The sequence below is a fragment of the Phocoena phocoena genome, chromosome 3 (assembly GCF_963924675.1).
Source record: "Phocoena phocoena chromosome 3, mPhoPho1.1, whole genome shotgun sequence".
NCBI lineage: Eukaryota > Metazoa > Chordata > Mammalia > Artiodactyla > Phocoenidae > Phocoena > Phocoena phocoena.
Window position 1 is genome coordinate 126,053,082 of NC_089221.1, and position 20,736 is coordinate 126,073,817.

Here is a 20,736-nt window from a genome sequence, read left to right on the forward strand (position 1 = left end):
TTCTACTCTTGAGGGCTGCACGATATTAGCTCCAGGAGAGACCTGGGGCATTCTGTCAACAAATATTTATTGATACCCACTATGTGCCAGGTGCTCTTCTAGGTATTGAGGGCCTGGCAGTGATGCCAACTGACAAGACCCATACTTTGATGGAGCTAATATTCTCATGGAGAAGAGGGATGATTAAAAATATTGTAACAAATGAGTCAGTGATAAGGGGTATGAAGGGGGAGGCAGGGACAGAAGTTAGCAGACTGGAGGAACCCCTAATCTCTTATCCACGTGTCCAGTCTCCACCTTCTACACTTGGGGACGAAGAGGCAGAGACAGCAGTCACCTGCTCAAGACCAGACTACACCCAGCTGGTGAGAAGCAGAGTTGGAAGTGAACACTGTCTTCCTGCAAAGCCAATCCTTTCTTCACAGCCCGTCCCCATGAAGGGTCTATTTTCCTATCATGGTCTAGTCCTTAGACGCCAGAATCAAGGGAGGGAAACAGCACTCAAGCACCCCCTTGTTGGCCGCAGGACATAGTGGACCATCCGTCCCCCTTCACAGCCCAGCACCCAGGGAGAAGCCCGGGCGGGGCGGGGCCTGGACAGGCGCCGACGCGTCCAGCAGGTGGCAGCAGCGAGCGGCCGCGCCCCCTGCGCAGCCACCCCGAGAGCCGGCATCATGGATGTCGAGCTCTCCTATTTCGCTTTGCTCGCCTTGGAATTCGAGACCCCAGACGAGGACCAGGATTCATGAACCGGTCGCAGGGGCCCGGGCAGGGGCCTCTGGCTCCCGACGCTGGCCGAGAGGTGGGTCCTGGGGCGGGTCGCTGCTCGCGGCGCCCGGGTGGGGACGCCCTGTCCAGCGGAGCCCGGCGCCCCGCGCGCTGCCTCCGCCCTGCCTCCCTGTGGTCCACACCCCCTTTGGGCTCCCGAGCCGCTGGGCTGCAATAGTCGGGGTGCGCGCGAGCAGGCGCTGCCAGCCCTGTTTCTGCCCGGCAGTCGGGTCCCAGGAGCGGACGGACCCGGCTCCCGCGTCCTCTCTGCCTCCTCCTCCTTGCTGCTCTCACCTGCGCCTGTTAGCCCCCTCGCCTTCAAGGCCAGGGGCTACAGCCCAGACTGAGCGGGGGACAGCAGAAAAAGAGAGAGCACCTGAGGATACAGAGCTGACACTGGACTGCCCTTTTCACCCCCAGGTGATGAGTGAGGTCGGAAGATCGCAAGATTTAAAAAGCATCTGGAGTCTCCGTATTGAAAGACCCAGTGCAAAGGCATCACCATGAACACGAGCAGTAAGTGGGTCCTCCTCTTCTTTGCCATGGGAACAGGGTGGGGGCGGGAGGTGCAGGAGCCGGCGCTGGGGCTGCCTGGAAGGAGGAAGAAGCCTGGCACGGGGGGACACATGGCCCCCAGACTCCTCCTTGGTCCTTTCTGTGCTCCCTCCTGGGCACAGGGATGTGGCTCCGGCTTTTCATGATGATGTGCTCATGCTTTATTGGCAGCGCCACTTGTCTGTGTGGGGAAGGCTGCTTGTCTCCTTCTAGCAATGCCTGGCAAGGCCTCGGAAGCAGTAGTGTGGCCATTGTCTGACTCGGGGGGGCTCTGAGGAGACCTCTGGGATCACAGCTGGAAAGCCAAGGAAGGCCCTGCTTGTCCTGGAGCCGGGAGGAGCAGGGAGACTGGCCTCGGGCTGGTGGGTGGGTGAGTGGATGTGGGCAGGCCGTGGGATAGGAACGAGCAGTTTGATAAACAAATCATCAGGAAGCCACCTTTGGGTCTGGAGATTGTGAAATATCCTGCTCTTTTGTGCAGGCAGCCCCAGGGGCACAGGGCTGATTTTTTCACACACCTGCCGGCTCTTTAGCCATCATGAGAATGAGAGAAAAGAGACAAGCCCTTCGGCCAAGGTCTCTTAACATCCCAGAAGCAGCAACTGCTTTGCAGAGCCAGCACCAGACATTTTGCTGCTGGGCTGAGCCTCAGCTGCTGAGAAACGCAGCAAGAAATACGAGGCCCAATCCCTTTCTCCTCAGTATAGTCCCTTTGACCATGGGCACCTGCTGGGGCGGGTGGCATGGGTGCCACCTGGAAGGAGGTCGGGGTTCAAGTCCCCCCTCCTGCCTCCCGGCCAGCTTTGCTTGTCTGGGTTATTTAGCAGCAGGCGGGGTTGTTAAACCAGAGAACCCCTAGGAACATTCACTTTCCTGGGTCTATGACTTTGCCATCTCCTCTCTGGATCCCAAATTGCTCATCTGTGAAATGAGAAGGGTTGAATTAGAGGTCCTTCTAATCTAAGAATCTGCAAGTTTCTTCTAAAAAAGCTAGAGCTGAGAAGCAAGCCCATAGAAATCTATACCTTCTGAGGCTGTGCCCAGACCAAACCCAGTTTCCTCACCCTCCCTCCATTTTAAGGCTTATGGCATGGAAGGGGGGAAAACAAAGCGAAAGCCAGGGAGATGGAAATGAAATGTATTTATTTACTATGTATTTGTATGACTCATCTCTCTGCTGTCTTCCTTTGTGTATTACATAGCTATGCTAAGCAAGCCAGTGTAGCTGGACTCCCTCCGCCTCTTACAGCCCAAGCATTTTGCCTCTTGATTTTGACAATCTGGAACAGGGCCGTGGCTTCACACCAGGCTCAGGAAAAGAGCAAAATTAGGTAGAACTGATCACCTAATGGGCCACATATTTGCATCTGTGTGCTCTCAGACAAGTAAGGATGTGAACTGCCTGTCGCTTCTCACTGTCTCTAGGGGAAAACATTTTTTATGGGAGTCCTTTCTCACTAAACGACAGAAGAGAAAGGTGGCTCATTTATTTTTCAAGGAACTAAGAAATAAGGTAACAAGCAACAGACCCTGCCCTTTTCTCTCTTTGGAATCATAAGGAACTCTCGTCCCATTAGCAACACTGAGTATTTCTGAAAGAAGGAAACAGATTTTACTTCTTTTAAATTTTCAAATAACAACCAATAGAATTGAATACTGCAGAAGAAGAGGACTAACAAAAATGCCATTCCAGCCTCATATACTTTTTCTAAGTGGGGAGAGTGTGTTTATTTTCTGGGAGTGGTGGAAAATAAACAGAGTGACTTGGACAGTCTTGGGGGCCCCTGAGGTTCCCTAAGAGGAAGTGCTTCTCTAAAGGGCTGCCTGGGGGCACACTGGAGAAACCCGCGCTCAGGCTTAGAGGCTGGGCTTCATCATCATTGAGGTTCCTCCCCACCCTGGGAGTCTGCAAAAGGAGAGGGTAGAAATCAGACATTGCAGGAGTGAAGGAGTGACAGGGTCTTAAGGTCACAGGGACAGAACGTTGGCATGAGGTCCTTGGAGTGACCTGATGTAAGCAAAAATGCTCTCTCTCCCCTTTAGGATGTGAAATTCTTAACTCAATCCTCATGCCTGAAATTGAACCTAAGAGAAACGGTTCCTCGGTTTTTCTTTCACTTCCACTTACTGAGTCCTCACTCTTTACCAGCCACTGGGCTATGCATTTCACCTGCACCATCTCCCCAGGCTCTCGCATCCAACCTGTGAGGTGGGCATTATTGCTCCAGTTTTACAGGTGAAACCTTTTAGCTCACGTTCAATAACTTCTTCAAGTAGTGCAGTTGATTGTTGGATTTGGAAACGTACTTGGATGCATAACGTTTTCGACAGCGTGTGCCATGCCTAACCAACAGTTCCGATGTCACCATTGAGGTGGGGGCAAAGCACGCGCTTATTATTACATTGCTAATCACTTCTGGAGAAGAGGAGCCTCGGCTACAGTCTTACAGCTCATAAGAGCTGATATAGCTCGGGCCCTGCAATCAATCTCAGGTGGGCCCAGGGTCTAGCTCTCCTGTTTTCACTTATTAACTGTGTGTTCCTCAGCATGGTTGTGTCATCTGCAAAATGGGAATGATGGGACCTACCTCAGAGTGGAATGGAGATAATTGTTCATGTGTCGTGTAAAGTTCAGAGAGTGGTAACCGGGACATAGCTGGCATCATGTCAGCGATGGTGGCCAGGCTGTCATTGTCACTGCAGTAGTCATTGTGGTTCTTGTCATTGTTGACTTGATGAAATTAGCGAGCAGGTCATTCAGCCTCTCGGATGTCACATCTTTGTCATAAATTGAAAGGAATGTGGAAGTGTGATCTTGAGGATTAAACAGGATTGTGAGAGATTGCTTTGTAAGTATATGTAAATTTTTTTAAATTTATTTTTTATTTATTATTTTTGGCTGCGCTGGGTCTTCACTGCTGTGTACGGGCTCTCTCTAGTTGCAGCGAGTGGGGGCTACTCCTTGTTGTGGTGCACGGGCCTCTCATTGCAGTGGCTTCTCTTGTTGCAGAGCATGGGCTCTAGGTGCGTGGGCTTTCAGTAATTGTGGCTCGTGGGCTTCAGTAGTTGTGGCTCGCGGGCTCTAGAGCACAGGCTCAGTAGTTGTGGCACACGGGCTTAGTTGCTCCGTGGCATGTGGGATCTTCCCGGACCAGGGCTCGAACTTGTGTCCCTTGCATTGGCAGGCAGATTCTTAACTACTGCGCCACCAGGGAAGCCCCTGTAAATTTTTTTTTTATTAATAAGAAACACGTCTCAGATGGCAAAAACAGGGGAGTGCCAAGTCAGTGACTCCTCAGAGTACATTTTAGTTGCATCAGAATTCTTTCTTCTGAATTCTAGCTGAGCTTTAGCACACCACAAAGCAGGGCTGTGAGAGAAATGGGTAATTTTGGAGACGTAGAGTGGGATGGTGGTCCAGACCTGGCAGAATGCAACAGGTGGGCTCCAGCCTTCTGAGCCAGTAAGGAAAAGGGGAGGAGGGCTCCTTGCAGAGAGAACAAGATACCAAAGGCATGAGCAGGTCACCCAGGGCTAGTACTGAGATGGTACCTCCCCTGGGCCAAGGGCTTCTGGGAAAACAGAGTCATCATTTGTACCTTGGCCTCTGTGGGGTGTGTCTACTGTCCATTTGTACCTTGGCCTCTGTGGGGTGTGAACCTTTCCTTCCCCCTGCACACCCAACCTAATTCCAGGGATCTGTTATTTGACTCCAACCTGCTGAGGCAGCCTCCTAACTGGTCTCCCTTCACCTACTCCAGCCCCCTTCAGTCTCCTCATCCACCCCCCGCATCACACTTCGCTTCAAATGCAGATCCCATTGCTCTTAAGAAGCAGGAGGAAACCCCTCAGCAAGGCCTGGAGGGTCCCCTGTGGCCCAGCCTTGCTCACAGCCCAACCTCATCCACATGTGCCTCTACAGTCTCCATGTTTCTGTCATGTTTGCCTCCTTCAATTCCCTCCTGGAAAGTTCCCTGCCACCAGCACCAGCCCCTCTGCCCACCACCCCTGTTCACCCAGGATGGCCCCTCCTTACCTTCCCAGCCCCAGTCCAGCTAACAGTCCCCGATGATATTCTGCTCTGTGCACCTTGGCCCTGTTCCTTCGGAGCTTTGTCTGTATCATCACACACTCACCCCTGGGTCTCATTTTCCTGAACCTACAGAGCAAGAAAAGAGCTGACCCCAGACCCCTTGTGCTCACATAATCCCCAGAGCCATGAGGGCCTCACCACCTAATGTGCATTTTCTTAGGCAACAGTAAGTCTTTGGTTATTCCCTGTCAGTGTCTCCCATTCCCTGTTGGCCCCAGGAATTCCCAAGACCTGGGAATCAAAGCCAGGGGAGACTGAGTTGACCCCAGAGCATCAGAGGGCCTGAGCACCAGAGTCAATTCTGTATGTCGTAAAATGCTGTGCTTTGCTTGGGTTGGAACTCCCAGAGCTCCTGAAGCCTGTGGCTTTCCTAGGCACAGAGCCAGCGCTGGCTCATCCTTGAGGTTGGAGAGCGTCCTGCATACCATGTACAGTGGTACCAAGAGCCATTCTCCCTCATTTCATTGGCTTCTTCTGATGGCCCCTTCCTTGGTTGTTATCATGGATTGGCATGCCAACAAGCTACTTTTTTGGAGTAGACTTTGTTTTGTTGAATAGAGCATTAAGGGGTCATATAACCCTCACAAAGATGTCATGGGAGGGCTTCCCTGGTGGCACAGTGGTTGAGAGTCCGCCTGCCGATGCAGGGGACACGGGTTTGTGCCCCGGTCTGGGAAGATCCCATATGCCGCGGAGCGGCTGGGCCTGTGAGCCATGGCCACTGAGCCTGCGTGTCCAGAGCCTATGCTCTGCAAGGGGAGAGGCCACAACAGTGAGAGGCCCGCGTACCATAAAAAAAAAAAAAAAAAAGATGTCATGGGATAGCAGACAGCACACTGGGGCAGTAAAAGCCCAAGCTTTGGGGTATGGATTCCTGAGTTCAAATTTAAGATCTGTCATGTAGTCTCTCTATAATATTGCACAGGATAGATCATGTCTCAACCTGAATTTTTATCATTATAAAATGTTGGCAGTAGTGCCAGTCGGGTTGTTGTGGGGATTAAGTGAAATAACATGAGAAACTCAGTGGTGGTGGGTCTCAGGGAATGAAGTTGAATCGTAAGTTGAGTTGGCCATTGAGTAGAACAAAGTTCTGAAATGATGGTGTCATAAGAGCCAAACCCTCTAGTTGAAAATTGGCCTGTTTTGCTGGTATTGTGGCCAGCGCTGGGTTCTGTACATAAGAGAGCCATGGCTTTCAGGAAGCCTTCAGGAAGATGATTAACCTGGTATTGTATATGGCATGAGTCTAAAAGGGCAAGGCAGGAAGTTAGATCCTAGATGAGAGACAATTAGCCTAGTTCAGAAAAGGTCTGATGGCCAGAATTTGGGTGGCTGTAAGAATAGAAATAAGGGGAAAGATGCTTTACAAAATAAAGTCTGCATGGCCTTGCACCTGATCGAGTTATAGAGTGAAAGAGAAGAGGAGTCTGTCTTAGGGTCCTGGCAGGGAACAGATGTGCAATTTGAGGGGAGTTAAACAGGAGGAGTCTTTGCAAGTGTGTGAGAAGGGTGTAGAGAAACAAGGAGAAGGCTGGATGGCCCAAGACTGGGAGGCTAGTAACAGCGACCCATTACCACTCTTACCACACCTGCCCCCAGACCTAAAAAGGAAAAAAAAAAAAAAAAAGGAAGCCAGAGACCCAGTAAGCTGTAGGGGAGGGACTGCCTGGTAGGAGCTGTGGCCTCTGGCTCCCGGAAGGCAATACCCCAAGGAAGGAACCAGGGAAATAAATATCCTGACGTCTCTCTCCTTCCTCCCTTGGATTTCCTACGGTACCCGATCCAACCAGGAGCCAGAGGGCAAGGAAGGCTCTGGCTTAATCGGCCCACCATGGTCAGCCTCCCAGGGTAGAGAGGGAGCAGAGTGGATCTGGGGAGGCAAGGGATTTCAGCATTGAAGACACCCAGCATAAGGAGCACAATGACCTTCCTCTGCTAATGTCATTGCTCAGGTCAGGAACTCTAAGAATTCCTTGAGGAAAGGATCCATTGTAAACACAAACACAGGAGGATACTCTCTAAAGAAATTCTAAATTTGCAAAACAGATGAAATAGAGATAATTGTATACTTCATAAGAATAGAGATTTGTTTTTAAACAGTGCTTCCCAAATGAATGGAGCACTTGTTGACAAAGGACCACTTAAGGCTAAGGGATGGTTAGAGGAATAATATAAGGAACAAGGTTAAAACAGTCCAGAATGAGTATAACACATCTCTGCAAATCACAATGTGATTTCAAGAGTACTTGCGTTGCATAAAGGAAGTGATATCAGTTCTGAAGGCCAACACTCCTATCTGGCAAAAGCTTTATCTGACTGAGATAACATCTGGTGTCCGTAAATGTCAACAACTGGCTAATACCCGGCATTAGCCAGTACCATTGTAAAGAACAGAAAACAACCAGAAGTGTGTGAGTACCTCTTACTTGTTGGGTGTTTCGCCAGTTAAATTGTTTTTAAAGGGCACAGCTGGGTTCGCCTTCCAGCCCTGCCCTTTCCTTGCTGTGTGTGCTTGGGCAAGTCACTTACCTTCTCTGTACCTCTGATCCTCATCTAGAATGATAATCACAGGGGGTGTAGTAATAGTGCCTCTCTCACAAAGTTGTTATAAAGAATAAATAAGTTGAGTTGTGAATTGCTTAAAACGGTGCCTGGCATATAGCAAATGTTTATAAAACGAATAAAAATAGTGTATATTAGTTTGCCAGAGCTGCCGTAACACAAAAGTACTACAAACTGGGTGGCTTAAATGACAGAGATGTATTGTCTCCCAGTTCTGGGGCTGTCAGCAGGGTTGGTTCCTTCTGAGGGCCATGAGGAAAGGATCTGCTCCAGGCCCCTCTCCTTGGTTGTGGGTGGCCATCTTCCCTCTGTTGTCTCTTGACATTCGTTTTCTGTCTATGCATATCTCTGTGTCCAGATTTCCCCTTTTGATAAGGACACCAGTCTTACTGGATGAGGGCCCACCCTAATGACATCATTTTAACTTGATTACCTCTGTAAAGACCACATATCCAAATAAGGTCACATTCTGCAGTACTAGGGCTTAGGACATCTCTATACAAATTTGAGGGGACACAATTAAATCCGTAACATAGTGTTAAGTAAATGACTCCTCAAGGAAAATATTTCCCTGTGGATCAGTTTTCCTGAATACCGGCCACTCCCCAGGGCTAGTGTAGGATGCTGATAATTGGTTATCCACCTAGTCTTGATGTTTAAACCCTCATTTTACCAGCTCTGACCAGCAGAGGTGGAGCCTGCCCCTGAGAACTTGAAGGGGAGTGTTCACACGTAGGAGGTGCCCAGAAAAGAGGACCGTGCTGACTCAGTGTTCCACAGTCAGTCTGTCTGCAGAAAACACACTCCCCACCTTACCCCTAATCTGGTCATTATGTACAAGTGTAGCATTTCAACAGTGAAATGGAATTTACAGTCGTGGTAGTGTTTTTCAATCTACCTACTTCCCGGGAACGTCCAGCATGGATAATAAGAATTGGATCGTTCATTTGTTCACTCAACAAATATTTACTGACCACCAGCTCTGTGCCAAGCATGTTGCTGGAGACACAGCAGTAAATATATCAGGCATGGTCCTCGTTTTCGTGGATCATACAGGTCCGCCAAAATGGGCCAGCTGGTGGCCAGCATGATGAGACGTGTTTTATTTGCCCTACACCAGCTTTTCAGTGAGTTTGAATTATTTGCAAACACTCAGAAATCAAAATTGGGATTTCTAGCTTCTCTTTAAAAACAGTTGAAAGACCTTGCATCCCTGCCTCTATGTTCCTACATGACAGACAACAGTAAGTAGAATTGCCTGCGTTCAGGGGGGCACGTACTGGTCCCTAGAGAGCCACAGTTGCCACCACTTCCTATTACATTGCACAAGGACAGCTTAATATTTTTCTGTTACCTTGCCACTGTAGGCATTTGAACTTATTTTGAATTGAAGTATAATTGATTTACAGTATTGTGTTAGTTTCAGGTATACAGCAAAGTGATTCGTGTATATATTTTTTTCTTTTTTTTTTCCATTATAAGTTATTATATTGAGTATGGTTCCCTATGCTATACAGTAAATCCTTATTGTTTATTTTATATATGGGCATTTGAATTTTTTAACCCTAGTCTAGTAGATGATCCACATAACATCAAACACAGATCTGAGGAAACCGCAGCATATCTGTTCATCATAGGAGACAGTCCTGTCTGGAGTTAGCAATTGATTAACAATGCGTGCTGTAAAGTACTCTTGAAGTGAGCAAAATCCTGCTTCGTGTCCTTATTTCCCCAGCTGACCCATTCCCAGAGGGTGAGATCATATCCTGTTGGTTACAGTTGGGCAAACAATGTCCTACCCCCATCTCCTAGAGGTCAGTTTCACTTCCAGGGGAATCTGTTAGTAGGGGGTGGGACATAGACCAAAGGAAAGCAGTTCTGGATAACTGGTCCCAGCTCTGGGTACCTTTTCCAGCCAAAGGAAGGTACCCTGGGAGGCTGGGCTGTTCCAGAGATTGTTGTGACATATGGGACATGCCTGCTCCAGTGGAGGACATCTAGTCAACAGCATGAGCTCTTTATCAGTAAGGTCAGTTTATATACCCACCCAGCTAAGGGATAATTACTGAAAGGTCACACATTGACCCTAAATGGCTACTCAAGACCTCTCCTCTGTTATGATGGGGGTCTCCTGCGTGAGAAAGAAAGGTGAGAAATTGGATAATGCTAACATTTCTTCACTTGAGAGCAGATTTTTCTTCATTTCTCTGGAAGAAATCAGCCTAGCAAATCATTCATAAAAGGCAAAGCACAGTGCCTAGTACATTGTCAGTGCTTAAAAGATACTTGTTGAATCAATTCATTAATTAAAAAAATCCACTGTCTTTTTCTTTATGAAGATCTCTCTTACTTTCATTTTTATGACCATTTGCTAAGTTGCCCACCTGGATATTCCAAGGCACTTCAAATTCAAACTAAAATTTAATAAACTTATTCTTTTTAAAAGAAAAAAAAACCTTCTTCTACTCTGTGGTCCCAGTCGATTGCTAGAAACTCCATCTACCCGGGAACATAAGTTAGTAGTCAGAAAGTAGCCCCCATCTGCATTTCCCTTTCCTTCACTCTCCTGTGTTCAGCCTGTGTCCACATCTGGTCATTCCTACCTCCCAAACATGGCCTGAACTCTTCCTTCCTCAACTGCCATCACTTCCCAATGTCTATGGCACCAGCCACTGGAGTAAATGGTTGGGGGAGAGCTGAGTTGCTCTCAGGTTCACTTGGAGGCATCAGAGCCACGTGGGCTGCCCAACAGCGTGATTCCAGGCTGCAGGGGCAGGAGGCGGTCCTAGCACTGCTCTGCAGAACCCTGATTAGGCTGTATCTGAGCAGTGCGTTCAGGGCGGAGCATGCCTAGGAACTGTGGGAGGACTTGAAACACGCTGGGGAGAGGGCCCTGAAGGAGCAGTAGGGAGTTAGCCCCACACTCTGGTTTTGTGTCCCCAAGAGAATATGGATGATCCTTTGCTACTGGGTTGTGCTACTGGGTTGTGCCCTGCAACCCAGAAGTTGTAGCCTCTTTTCTGAGGGCACCACCATCCAGACAGAAGGTCCACACAGGCTCCACTTTGCTGTCTTATTGCCCCCTGTGCTGTGGTTACTGCTGTGTGCTCGTGCCACAGGCCCACCCCCACTTTTGGCAGAATTCCACCCTCTACTGCGTGTATCATTTCAAAAGCTTTTTCCTCGCATCTGCTTAATTTTGTGCAAAGCACAGGTCTTTCTCCATGGGCTGTTATCTCTTGTCCTCGCCAGCACCAGCAGGGCCAATGAAAGGACTGCTTTGCAATAGTCTAATGACACAGTTGATCTATTTTAAGCACCTGAGGCACACTCCACCGAGTGCCAATCTTCCCACAGCAAGCTGCTCTCAGCGTGCAGGGGCAGGGCCAGCCCGAGGTCTGTTCCTGCTTTTTGAAATCTGGAGAAAGAGCCCAGGGATCCAGACCCTGCCCATCCAAGGATTATCTAAGGCAACTGTATAATTAGATATTTTCACAGTCAGCATGAAATGTTCTACAAGGAGAATTGCCTGTGCTTATAGGGCGTAGGAACCTCAAATGACCATAAATTCCTCTTTCAAAGGGCAGAGACAGAGCCTGGGCCCTTTACATGTAGGGAGAAGGGACCTGGGAGGCAGCATTTCAGAAACAAAGAGATGCCCAAGCCCCATCAGAGGTGCCTTAGCCTCACACCCATTTTCTCCTCCTCCTAATCAAGAGACATTCTTTTCCAGTTACAGCCTATTTGAGTGCAATTGTTTACAGATGGTATTTATTTAATCCTTACAACAATCCTGCATGGCCCTTCCCTGCTCTGTATCTAAGGATGGTCCCCCTCTGTGTTGTTGGCTTTCACCATCCTTCACAGAACTCACCACAGTCGGTAATTGTTTTAGCCATTAGCTTGTTTTCTTCATTTCTGTCTCTTTCCCCTTTTGGACTATAAGCCACATGGCGACTCTGTGACAGGCCTGTTTTGTTCACTGCTGAGTCCTCCAAACTCATCACAGCACTTGGCACAAAGTGATGACTGCCAGTGACAGTTCATGTTTGTTGAGCATTAACTGTGTTCCAGGCGCAGTGCTAAGCTCTTCATAGACATGAATGCACTTAACCTTCACGGAAGTCCTGTGAGGTGGATGCTAATAATATCCTCATTTTACAGAGGTGCAAACCGAGGCTCAGAAAAGAGGTCGCTGGCCCTAAATCTCATATTTAACAAGTAATGAAGCCGTGAATGAATATGTGAATGGATGAATTTCACATGGAATATTTAATACTCCCATTTTGCATAAAAGGGAAATGAGGTTCAAAGGTCACACGAGCTGGGAGGTGGTGGGGCAGGTGTTTGAAACCATATCGAGCTGACTCCGAGGATCTTTTCCCTCCTTCCTGCTTCCTCCTTTTCACCGTCTTTCCCCATTTTACTGTGATGAGAGTCAGGGGGGGAAAGTATGGGTTAGGGTGGCTGGTCTTGTTTCCTGTTGGATGTCCCAGCACTGCTCCCCTGTTCACTAGGGCAATGACACAAATCCCTGCTCTGTGCATGGCTATGTGCCAGGCACTGTGGGATCAGAGATGCATAGGACAGAGAGAGTGACCTCAGGCGGCCTCCTTCCAGCATCACCCAGGGGCAGACACGAGCATGTGTGGCTAAAATATGGCGAAACCCTCTTGAGTGCTGAGAGGGAAGGACAGAGTGAAGAGGGAGACAGGCCAAATTACCCTGGAAGACCTGGGGAATACTTTGTGGAGAAGGTAGCACTCAGTCTAGACCTTGAGAGGTAGCTTGGAAGCGGACGAAGGGCATTCCAGATGGGCTCATCCATCCGTTCTCCCAGGCAAGCTTCCACAATCGCTTGTTATACAACTTCTGCATCCCCGGCCCCTGGCTTGTTGGGGGGAGGGCGAAATAAACAGATACAGAGAGTTTCGGGAAAGGTCAGGAAGTCCGGTTGTCTGTAATCTATGTAGTATGAGGAGGTGGCCAGTGAGGAAATAAGGCTGGGGAGCTGGGGAGGATCAGATCTCTGAGAGTTTTACACGCCAGGCCGGGGAGTATTTGTTACAGTCTGTGGCCAGTGAGGAGCCATGAGAGGTTTTGAGCTGAGCAGTGACACCCCCACTGCCGCCGCCCCGGCCCCCCCCCTCCCCGCCCCTGCCACCGAGCTGTGCATTATTTAGGAAGATCTCCTTGGCAACACGCACCTGATGGATGGGAGAGCCCAGAGGCAGTAGAGGCAGGCTAAGCACCGTGGAGCAGGTGTGAGTGGATGAGAGGGGAAGGCGTGGGGGGCAGAGAGGACGGGACGAGCTGGCAGTGGTTCCCCCAGCCACACTCTGCATTGCTGTCAGCGTTACTGCTCTTGTCCTCGCAAGTGGACCTGTTATCTGATTCTGATTGCTGGGACTGTGCGAACTGATACTTTGAAAACTGGGTTACTGACCAAATCGAGACGCCTTAGATAGTGTATTTGATAAGCATTTGAGCTGTGGAGTCAGACTGCCTGGGTTCAAATTCCAGCTCAGCCACTGACTAGCTGTGCAGCCTTCAGTGACTTGCTTTACTCCCTACCCTCACACACAGCTTCAGGTTCCTCTCAAGAAGGGAGTAATAGGGGAGGGCTGAGTAAGGGAATGGGTGTTAGATACCTAGCACGCATGCATTAATGATTAACAGCAGTAAAGTAGTGAAATACATTTGAATGTGTTGGGAAAACCCCCCTTCTTCTTTCTTTTTTTTTTTTTTTTAATGGTGGTATCTTTTTTTAATACATAAATTTATTTATTTATGGTTGTGTTGGGTCTGCGTTGGGTCTTCGCTGCGGTGCGCGGGCTTCTCATTGCGGTGCCTTCTCTTGTGGAGCACAGGCACTAGGCGTGCGGGCTTCAGTAGTTGTGGCACGTCACCTCAGCAGTTGTAGCGCATGAGCTCTAGAGCGCAGGCTCAGCAGTTGTGGCTCACGGGCTTAGTTGCTCCTCGGCATGTGGGATCTTCCCAGACAGGGCTCGAACCCGTGTCCTCTGCATTGGCAGGTGGATTCTTAACCACTGCCCCACTAGGGAAGTCCCGGAAAACCCCTTTCAATATACAAATTAATCAACGTATGGTATGGTTAGGACCAGTCACCTCTTGATCTTTCCATTGGAAAGGGGAGCAGAGGTATGTACTGATAACCCAGGACTTTTATTTAGCTAACATTTAAGGAGGGCTTTATTATATGTCAAACTATATTCTAAACTTTCCGTGAATTGTCTCTTTTGATCCAGGCATGAGTCAGCAGTGAAATTAATGTTGTAGAGGACAGTCCTACTTGAATAGGGAGCATGTATTGGCAGACTTTTTCTGTAAAGGGCCGGGTTGTAAATATTTTGGGCTTTGTGGGCCATACGGTCTCCGAGGCATGAAAGCAGCCCATGACAATATGTGGTCAAATGGATGAGGTGACATCCGATCACAATTTATTTCCAAAAATAAAGGTGGAGGGGGATTTAACCTGTGGGCCAGTTTGCCGACCCTTATGCTAGATGATCTCTAAGACCTCTTCCAACATTAGAATTCCAATCTAAAATGATGATACAGAAATGCCTAATCTCTCTTATTTAGTTCATCTTTGTAACTATAAAGGAAGTTTACTTCAAATATGATAAAGATTACACTGGAAAGATAGACCCAGAAAGGACTGTAGAAGGCCTTCTCCATTCCCCGTGTGCCTTCATTTTCTGCACAGCCCATAATTCACACTCTGGTATTACATGACTCATGTGACCACTAAATGCCAGGCTGCACAGGCTGCCCTGGGGTCTGTTGAGTAGACAGCTCTTGATATTTAGGCCAGAGGCTCTCCACTTGGGAAAAGCCATAAAAGGCAATATTCCATGCCAGTGCCTCAGTGTCCAAAGCAAAGTCTCCTCCTACTTTGCTCCCCATTCACATTTCCTATTCTAAGCCCACATTCCGTTTTAATGATGTATTGATACAATAGCCAGATTGTCTGTCCAACATGTTTTATCATCTCTCCATTTGATTCCTTGCAAGAACTTCCCCCCAACTCCATGTAACAGTACAAATGAGCTGTCAGTTATGGTGTTCTGCCCCTACCCCAGGGGGTGGCACATGACCTAGACTAGCAAGTCAGAGTACCCCATCTACCTGTGCTTCAAGGATTTGTTCATCAACGGACATTAGACCCAAGAGAGGCCAACCATAGTATTCCCTGGAATTGGATAGGGAGATACTGGGAGGAAGTATTCATTCCATTGATATTGCTGAGCTGAGGAGATGAGGCTCTGGAGGTTCTGGTGGCCATTCCTGTCCAACATGTGGGAAGAAGCTGTCTGAAAAATAGAAGACGTCATAGCTCTGACCATATAGTAAAGCCTCAGAATCCAGCCAGATCTGAAGGCAGAGGCTACCCATCCCACCCCACCCCACCCCACCCCACCCCACCCATAGACCTCCCAGTTGCAAGAACCAACAGATTCCCTGTTTTGCTTAACCTAGTTTCAGTTGGGTTTCTGTAAATTACAATGGAAAGGATCCTAACTAAGGTACTTGCTGTTGTTGTTATTTCACCCTTTTTCCCATTGGCAACTACCTCATATAATTACCCTCATTTATCAAAATCCTAGCCATTTTTAGGCCAGAAGCTTCCTCTCATCCACTCCTGAAGTGGTTTTATTCCCTCTTCTGAAGTCCATGACCCTTGTTTTATTTATTTATTTTTTTTAAAAATAGGATTCTTGTCTGTGTCTCTCTTTATTTTTTTTATTTTTATTTTTTGGCCATGCCATGTGGCATGTGGCATCTTAGTTCCCCGTCCAGGGATTGAACTTGTGCCCTCTGCAGTGGAAGCATGGAGTCTTAACCACTGGACCTCCAGTCCTGTTTTAAAACATTCTTATGGTTATGGGTCATTTGCTGTAACTCAACATGGTTTATTCATGTGCATTTCCTAGCACCCCTCTTAGATTATAAGCTCCTTGAGGACAGGAGCCATGTGTCCGCAGGGAATAGTGCATTTGCTCCACAACTGCAAGCAACAGACCACTGGGGAGTCAGAGCATTATTGCTGGAGCTTATAAATCCATGTGTGCACCAAGCCACAAATGCATAATATTCTGTCAGATGCACATGTATAAGAAAAATCAATATGGCAAAATAACTGTTACTTTAAAATAATGCTAATGTAGTGAGGCTAACTAATATATACTTTTTTTTTTTTTTTTGGCTGCGTCGGGTCTATTAGTTGCAGCATGCAGGATCTTCCTCGCAACATGGGGGCTCTTTGCTGTGGCACGCAGGCTTCTCTGTAGTTGTGGTGCATGGGTTTTCTCTCTCTAGTTTAGGCGCATGGGCTCAGTAGTTGCGGCGCACGGGCTTAGTTGCCCCACAGCATGTGGGATCTTAGTTCCCTGACCAGGAATCGAACCTGCTTCCCCTGCATTGCAGGACAGATTCTTTACCACTGGACCACCAGGGAAGTCCCTAACTAATATTTTTGATGATAAAAAGAAGTCCTCAAATGATCTGAATGTGGTTACATGGAGGAAACAAATGTAAAATTCTTGAACTTTACACTTAAGATTTATACACTTTATGCAAGTTATGCCACAATAAAAAGTAAAAAACAGGGATGTCCCTGGCGGTCCAGTGGTTAAGACTTCGCCTTCCAATGCAGGGGGTGTGGGTTCGATCCCTGGTCAGGGAGCTAAGATCCCACATGCCTCGTGGCCAAAAAACCAAAACATAAAACAGAAGCAATATTATAACAAATTCAATAAAGACTTTTTTTAAAAAGTAAAAAATAAGATAAGAATAAAGGCATCCTTATACTTGACAAGCCTGTTCATCACTAGCCAATACACAAAACTTAATTTGAGATAGACCATAGACCTTCATAAACTAAAAGTTAAAACTATACAGCTTCTAGAAGAGAATACAGGAGAATATCTTACGACTTTGAGGTAGGCAATGACTTCTTAGAACACTAAGAGCAGCAAAAATGGGCAAGAAATTGTAGCAGACACTTACAAATGGATGCTCAGCATCATTAGTCATCAGAGAAAAGCAAATTAAAGCCACCTCTTTCCACCCGCCAAAAGGGCTTAAATTCCTCATACATTATTGGTAGGAATGTAAAATGGTACAACTTCGGAAAACTGTTAGGCAGTTTCAAAAAAGCTCAACACACAATTAAGATCCAGCAACTCCATTCCTAGGTATTTATCCGTGAGAGATGAAAACATAAATCTGCAAAAAGATTTGTGCAGGAATGTTCCTGGAAGCTTAATTCATAATATCCTAAAGCTGGGAACAACCCAAATGTTCATTTATGGACAAATGGATAAGCTTTCCACTCAGCAAAAAAAAAAAAAAAAACCAAATATTGATACATGCCACAGCATGAATGAATCTCAAAAGCATGCTGAGTGAAAGAAGCCAGACAAAAAAGAGCACATACTGTATGATTCCATTATCAGAAGTTCAAGAACAGGCAAAACTAATCGATATGGGTGGAAATCATAACAGAGCTTGCCTCTGGTTGGGGGATGGAATGACTGATTGCAAAAGGTTATGGCAGATTATCTCCATATTATGGAAATGTGCCCTATCTTGGCTGAGATGTTGTCTACATTTATATATTTGTCAAAACTTTTTGTATTTAAGAGTTATATATTTAATTATTTGTAAATTATACCCAATTATATATATATGAAACCTTTTTAAAGATTCCTAGGCTTAGGTACAGAAGAACTGACTCCTAATCTCAGCTCTCCTACTAGCTCTGTGACATCTGCTAATATCCTCATCAGTTCAGCAGGTCTATCCTATTATCTTTGCTTACCTCAAAGGACTATTTCAACTATTATCACACCTGGGAAAGTGCTTGGTGAACTTCCAGGCATTGTACATTTCAAGAGCTTCCTCTTCAACCGATTTTGTGCAGGTCTCTTCCTGGCCCTAATGCTCCAGCTACACTGGCCTCCTTGAACTCACCAGGTACTTTCCAGCCTTAGGACCCTTGTATATGCTATTTCTCCACCTGCATTGTTCTGGCCCCTGGTCTTCCATGGCTGGATTCCTTGCCTCCTTGCAGTCTTAGCTGAAATAGTTTACCTTCAGATTGTCTCTCCCCAAGCCTTATTCATTTCCTTCTTTCTTGTCACACTTTGTAATTATCTGTTGCTTACTGTGTATCTTTCCTGTGGAATTGTAAAGCCCCAAAGGAGAAGAAACATGCTTGTTTTATTCACCAGCATAAATTCCCCGGTTGTTGGCACATAGAAATTACCCAGTAAATATTGCCCAATAAATAACTACACCAATGAAGATGGTATTAACATTAGCAAATGAACTTTGTAATCTGTTTGTGCTGACTCAGGACTTTCTGCTTGGAGCAAGGTCTTCCCTGGGCCTTGGTGGGTGTCAGGAAAGTGACACCAGGATAATGCTAGTATCACCATAGCATGCTCACCAAGGAAGAGCTTTTTGCATCAGGGGACTCAAGGAAATCTTAGGACATCTTGTCCTTAGGAAGGCTAGGACACTTTCTATTTATGGGTCTGCTTTGTGGTCCCTCTGCTGGGCTGTGACCTGGGGGTTTTGCATTTATCTCCAGGTTGAGAAGAGTCTGAAGCACAAGCAGGCTAACTATCTATCATGGAGCCATTGTCCTCCATCTCCAGGGCCCTGCGCATCCCATGCCCAACCCAGGGCCCAAGAGCAGGTGGAATGAATGCCTGTGTCTGCATCCATCCTCTTCTTTGGCACTTTTCAGACCTCTGGTCCATCATGTGGCCTTTTAGCCCTAATTGGTCTCCTCTCTCTCCTTCTAGTAATCAGATCACCTTTGGGGGGTTTCTGGATGTCAAAGCCACTGCCCTCATTGAGGCTGTTTCTTTCCTGAGTGTCAGCCCCAAGTCCAGGGCACCTGAGCATCACCCTCAGCTGATCTGCCCACGGGAGCTCTCTGAAGCCCTCTGTTTTACCACTGGAATGTATGCTGACCTGGATTATTTTGGCTTTTGCGACATCATTCTGTGCTATGGAGAAATGCTTGTTAGCCAGTAGCAAAGTCCACTTGAGGGTATGAACTTAAGAGAATGCTCTGGTGAAAATCTAAGGGGCTTTGAAATAGGAGAGAAGTCTACCCCTTCCTCCCACCCACTTCCTCCATAGCCAAAATTCTGCCTTGCTGTCTCCCTTGCAATCTGTATTCTTTTCACCAGATAATATCAATAAGCCTTTTATGTGAGTGGGATTTGGGGCTTCTCTGTTTCTCATCTGAAAATCTATCCTGTGCCAGTGAGTTTGGGCCTCTGGCCCACATGTTAATTATTGTACCAGGGTTCCTAGAGTTGACTGGGGACAGAATGCCTCTTTGGCTACAAGAGAGGTATTCTGGTAGATTTTTTTTTTTTTTGAGGCATTAATCTAGTTTAGAAAGGCTGTGAGAGTGAAAATGCATGTATTCTCCATTGATGTTTGTTCCTTCTTGTTTGAGCTCCACACTTAGCTGGGGTTTGGGAATCAAATGTTGGTGAATCTCTGGGGATTTCTTGAACTTACATTGGCAATAGTCATTTTTTGCTGCCATTAGTGTCAAGAAATTTTTTAAAAAACCAGTATTTTAGGATGCAGAATGGTGAAAAGGGAGTCCAGTGGTGTGTATCCGTGCGTGCGTGTCTGCAAGTGTAGAAAAGAAAACTCGCTGAACTAGCTGTCCAAAGGCCTGGGTTGGAGTCTGGGACAATCTCGATTCCCTGAGCCTCAGTTTGCTCATCTATAAAATAGGTGGAGTGATTTTGCCTCACTGGACTCACATTTTGTGATAATCAAATAAGGCAGTGAATGAGAAGACCTTTGAGTTATCTTCTGTTTTGCTAGGTATTAAATAGATGCCTTCTCCCTTGGCTGTTCTTTGAAAGAGAAGCCAGCAAATATTTGAATTGTTTTTTCTTATAACTTTTGATTGTTGGCTGTGTTTCTTTTATTTAATACAGTTTGTGCACAGAAATTGAGCAGAAGGCAAATCCAGCGTTATTTGGGTTATAGGTAAATGGGGCAAGGTAAAAAGTGTCCGTTCATTGTGAGTCTAACGTCCTTGTGTACAACTGTCCTCATTTCAAATATTCCATCCCGTCGTTAGGCCATGCATCCAACCATGCGTTTCTGTATCTCATTCAGAAAGTGTGGTCTCTATAATTAAATGATGATAAAAAGAGACACAGGACAGTGACCATAGGATAGAAGCTTTGCTCTTCTCTTTGTGTCTGGAAGGGCAGGGAGCAAGCCAGACCAGAAAGAAAGAACCCTTTCATCATGCCCATCAGAGCAGGTGACTGCTCTGTTTTGGCCGACAGGCCCAGAATGTCACCCTTCAGCTCCTTTTACAATTCCCAGATGAATGGTGCCCGTGACAGGATTCGCCCATGCCTAGTTTGGGAAGGACACCCTTGTAAATCTCGGTATGCCTCACTGTTTCCTACTCCCCTCACTCAACACTGAAAATCTTTTAACAGTTTTCAGCTGTTTTTTTAAATTGAATTATAGTTGATTTACAATACTGTGTTAATATCAGGTGTACACCAAAGGTATATATATATTTTTTCAGACTATTTTTCATTATAGGTTATTACAAGATATTGAATATAGTTCCTTGGGCTACACAGTAAATCCTTGTTGCTTCTGTATAGCCCAGGGAACAGTATTTTATGTACAGTATCTGTTTGTATCTGTGAATCCCATACTCC

General features: G+C 46.8%; 1 protein-coding gene across 1 annotated transcript in view; it reads left to right on the top strand.

The window, feature by feature from the left end:
* Positions 1 to 663: 663 nt before the first annotated feature.
* Positions 664 to 20,736, top strand: part of ABLIM3 (actin binding LIM protein family member 3) — a 142,224-nt gene continuing 122,151 nt past the window's right edge. The window contains exons 1-2 of the mRNA XM_065874835.1: positions 664 to 802; positions 1,189 to 1,284. Of these exons, the coding sequence (XP_065730907.1) occupies positions 1,272 to 1,284 (13 nt within the window). The 5' untranslated portion in view covers positions 664 to 802; positions 1,189 to 1,271. The remainder of the gene's footprint in view (positions 803 to 1,188; positions 1,285 to 20,736) is intronic.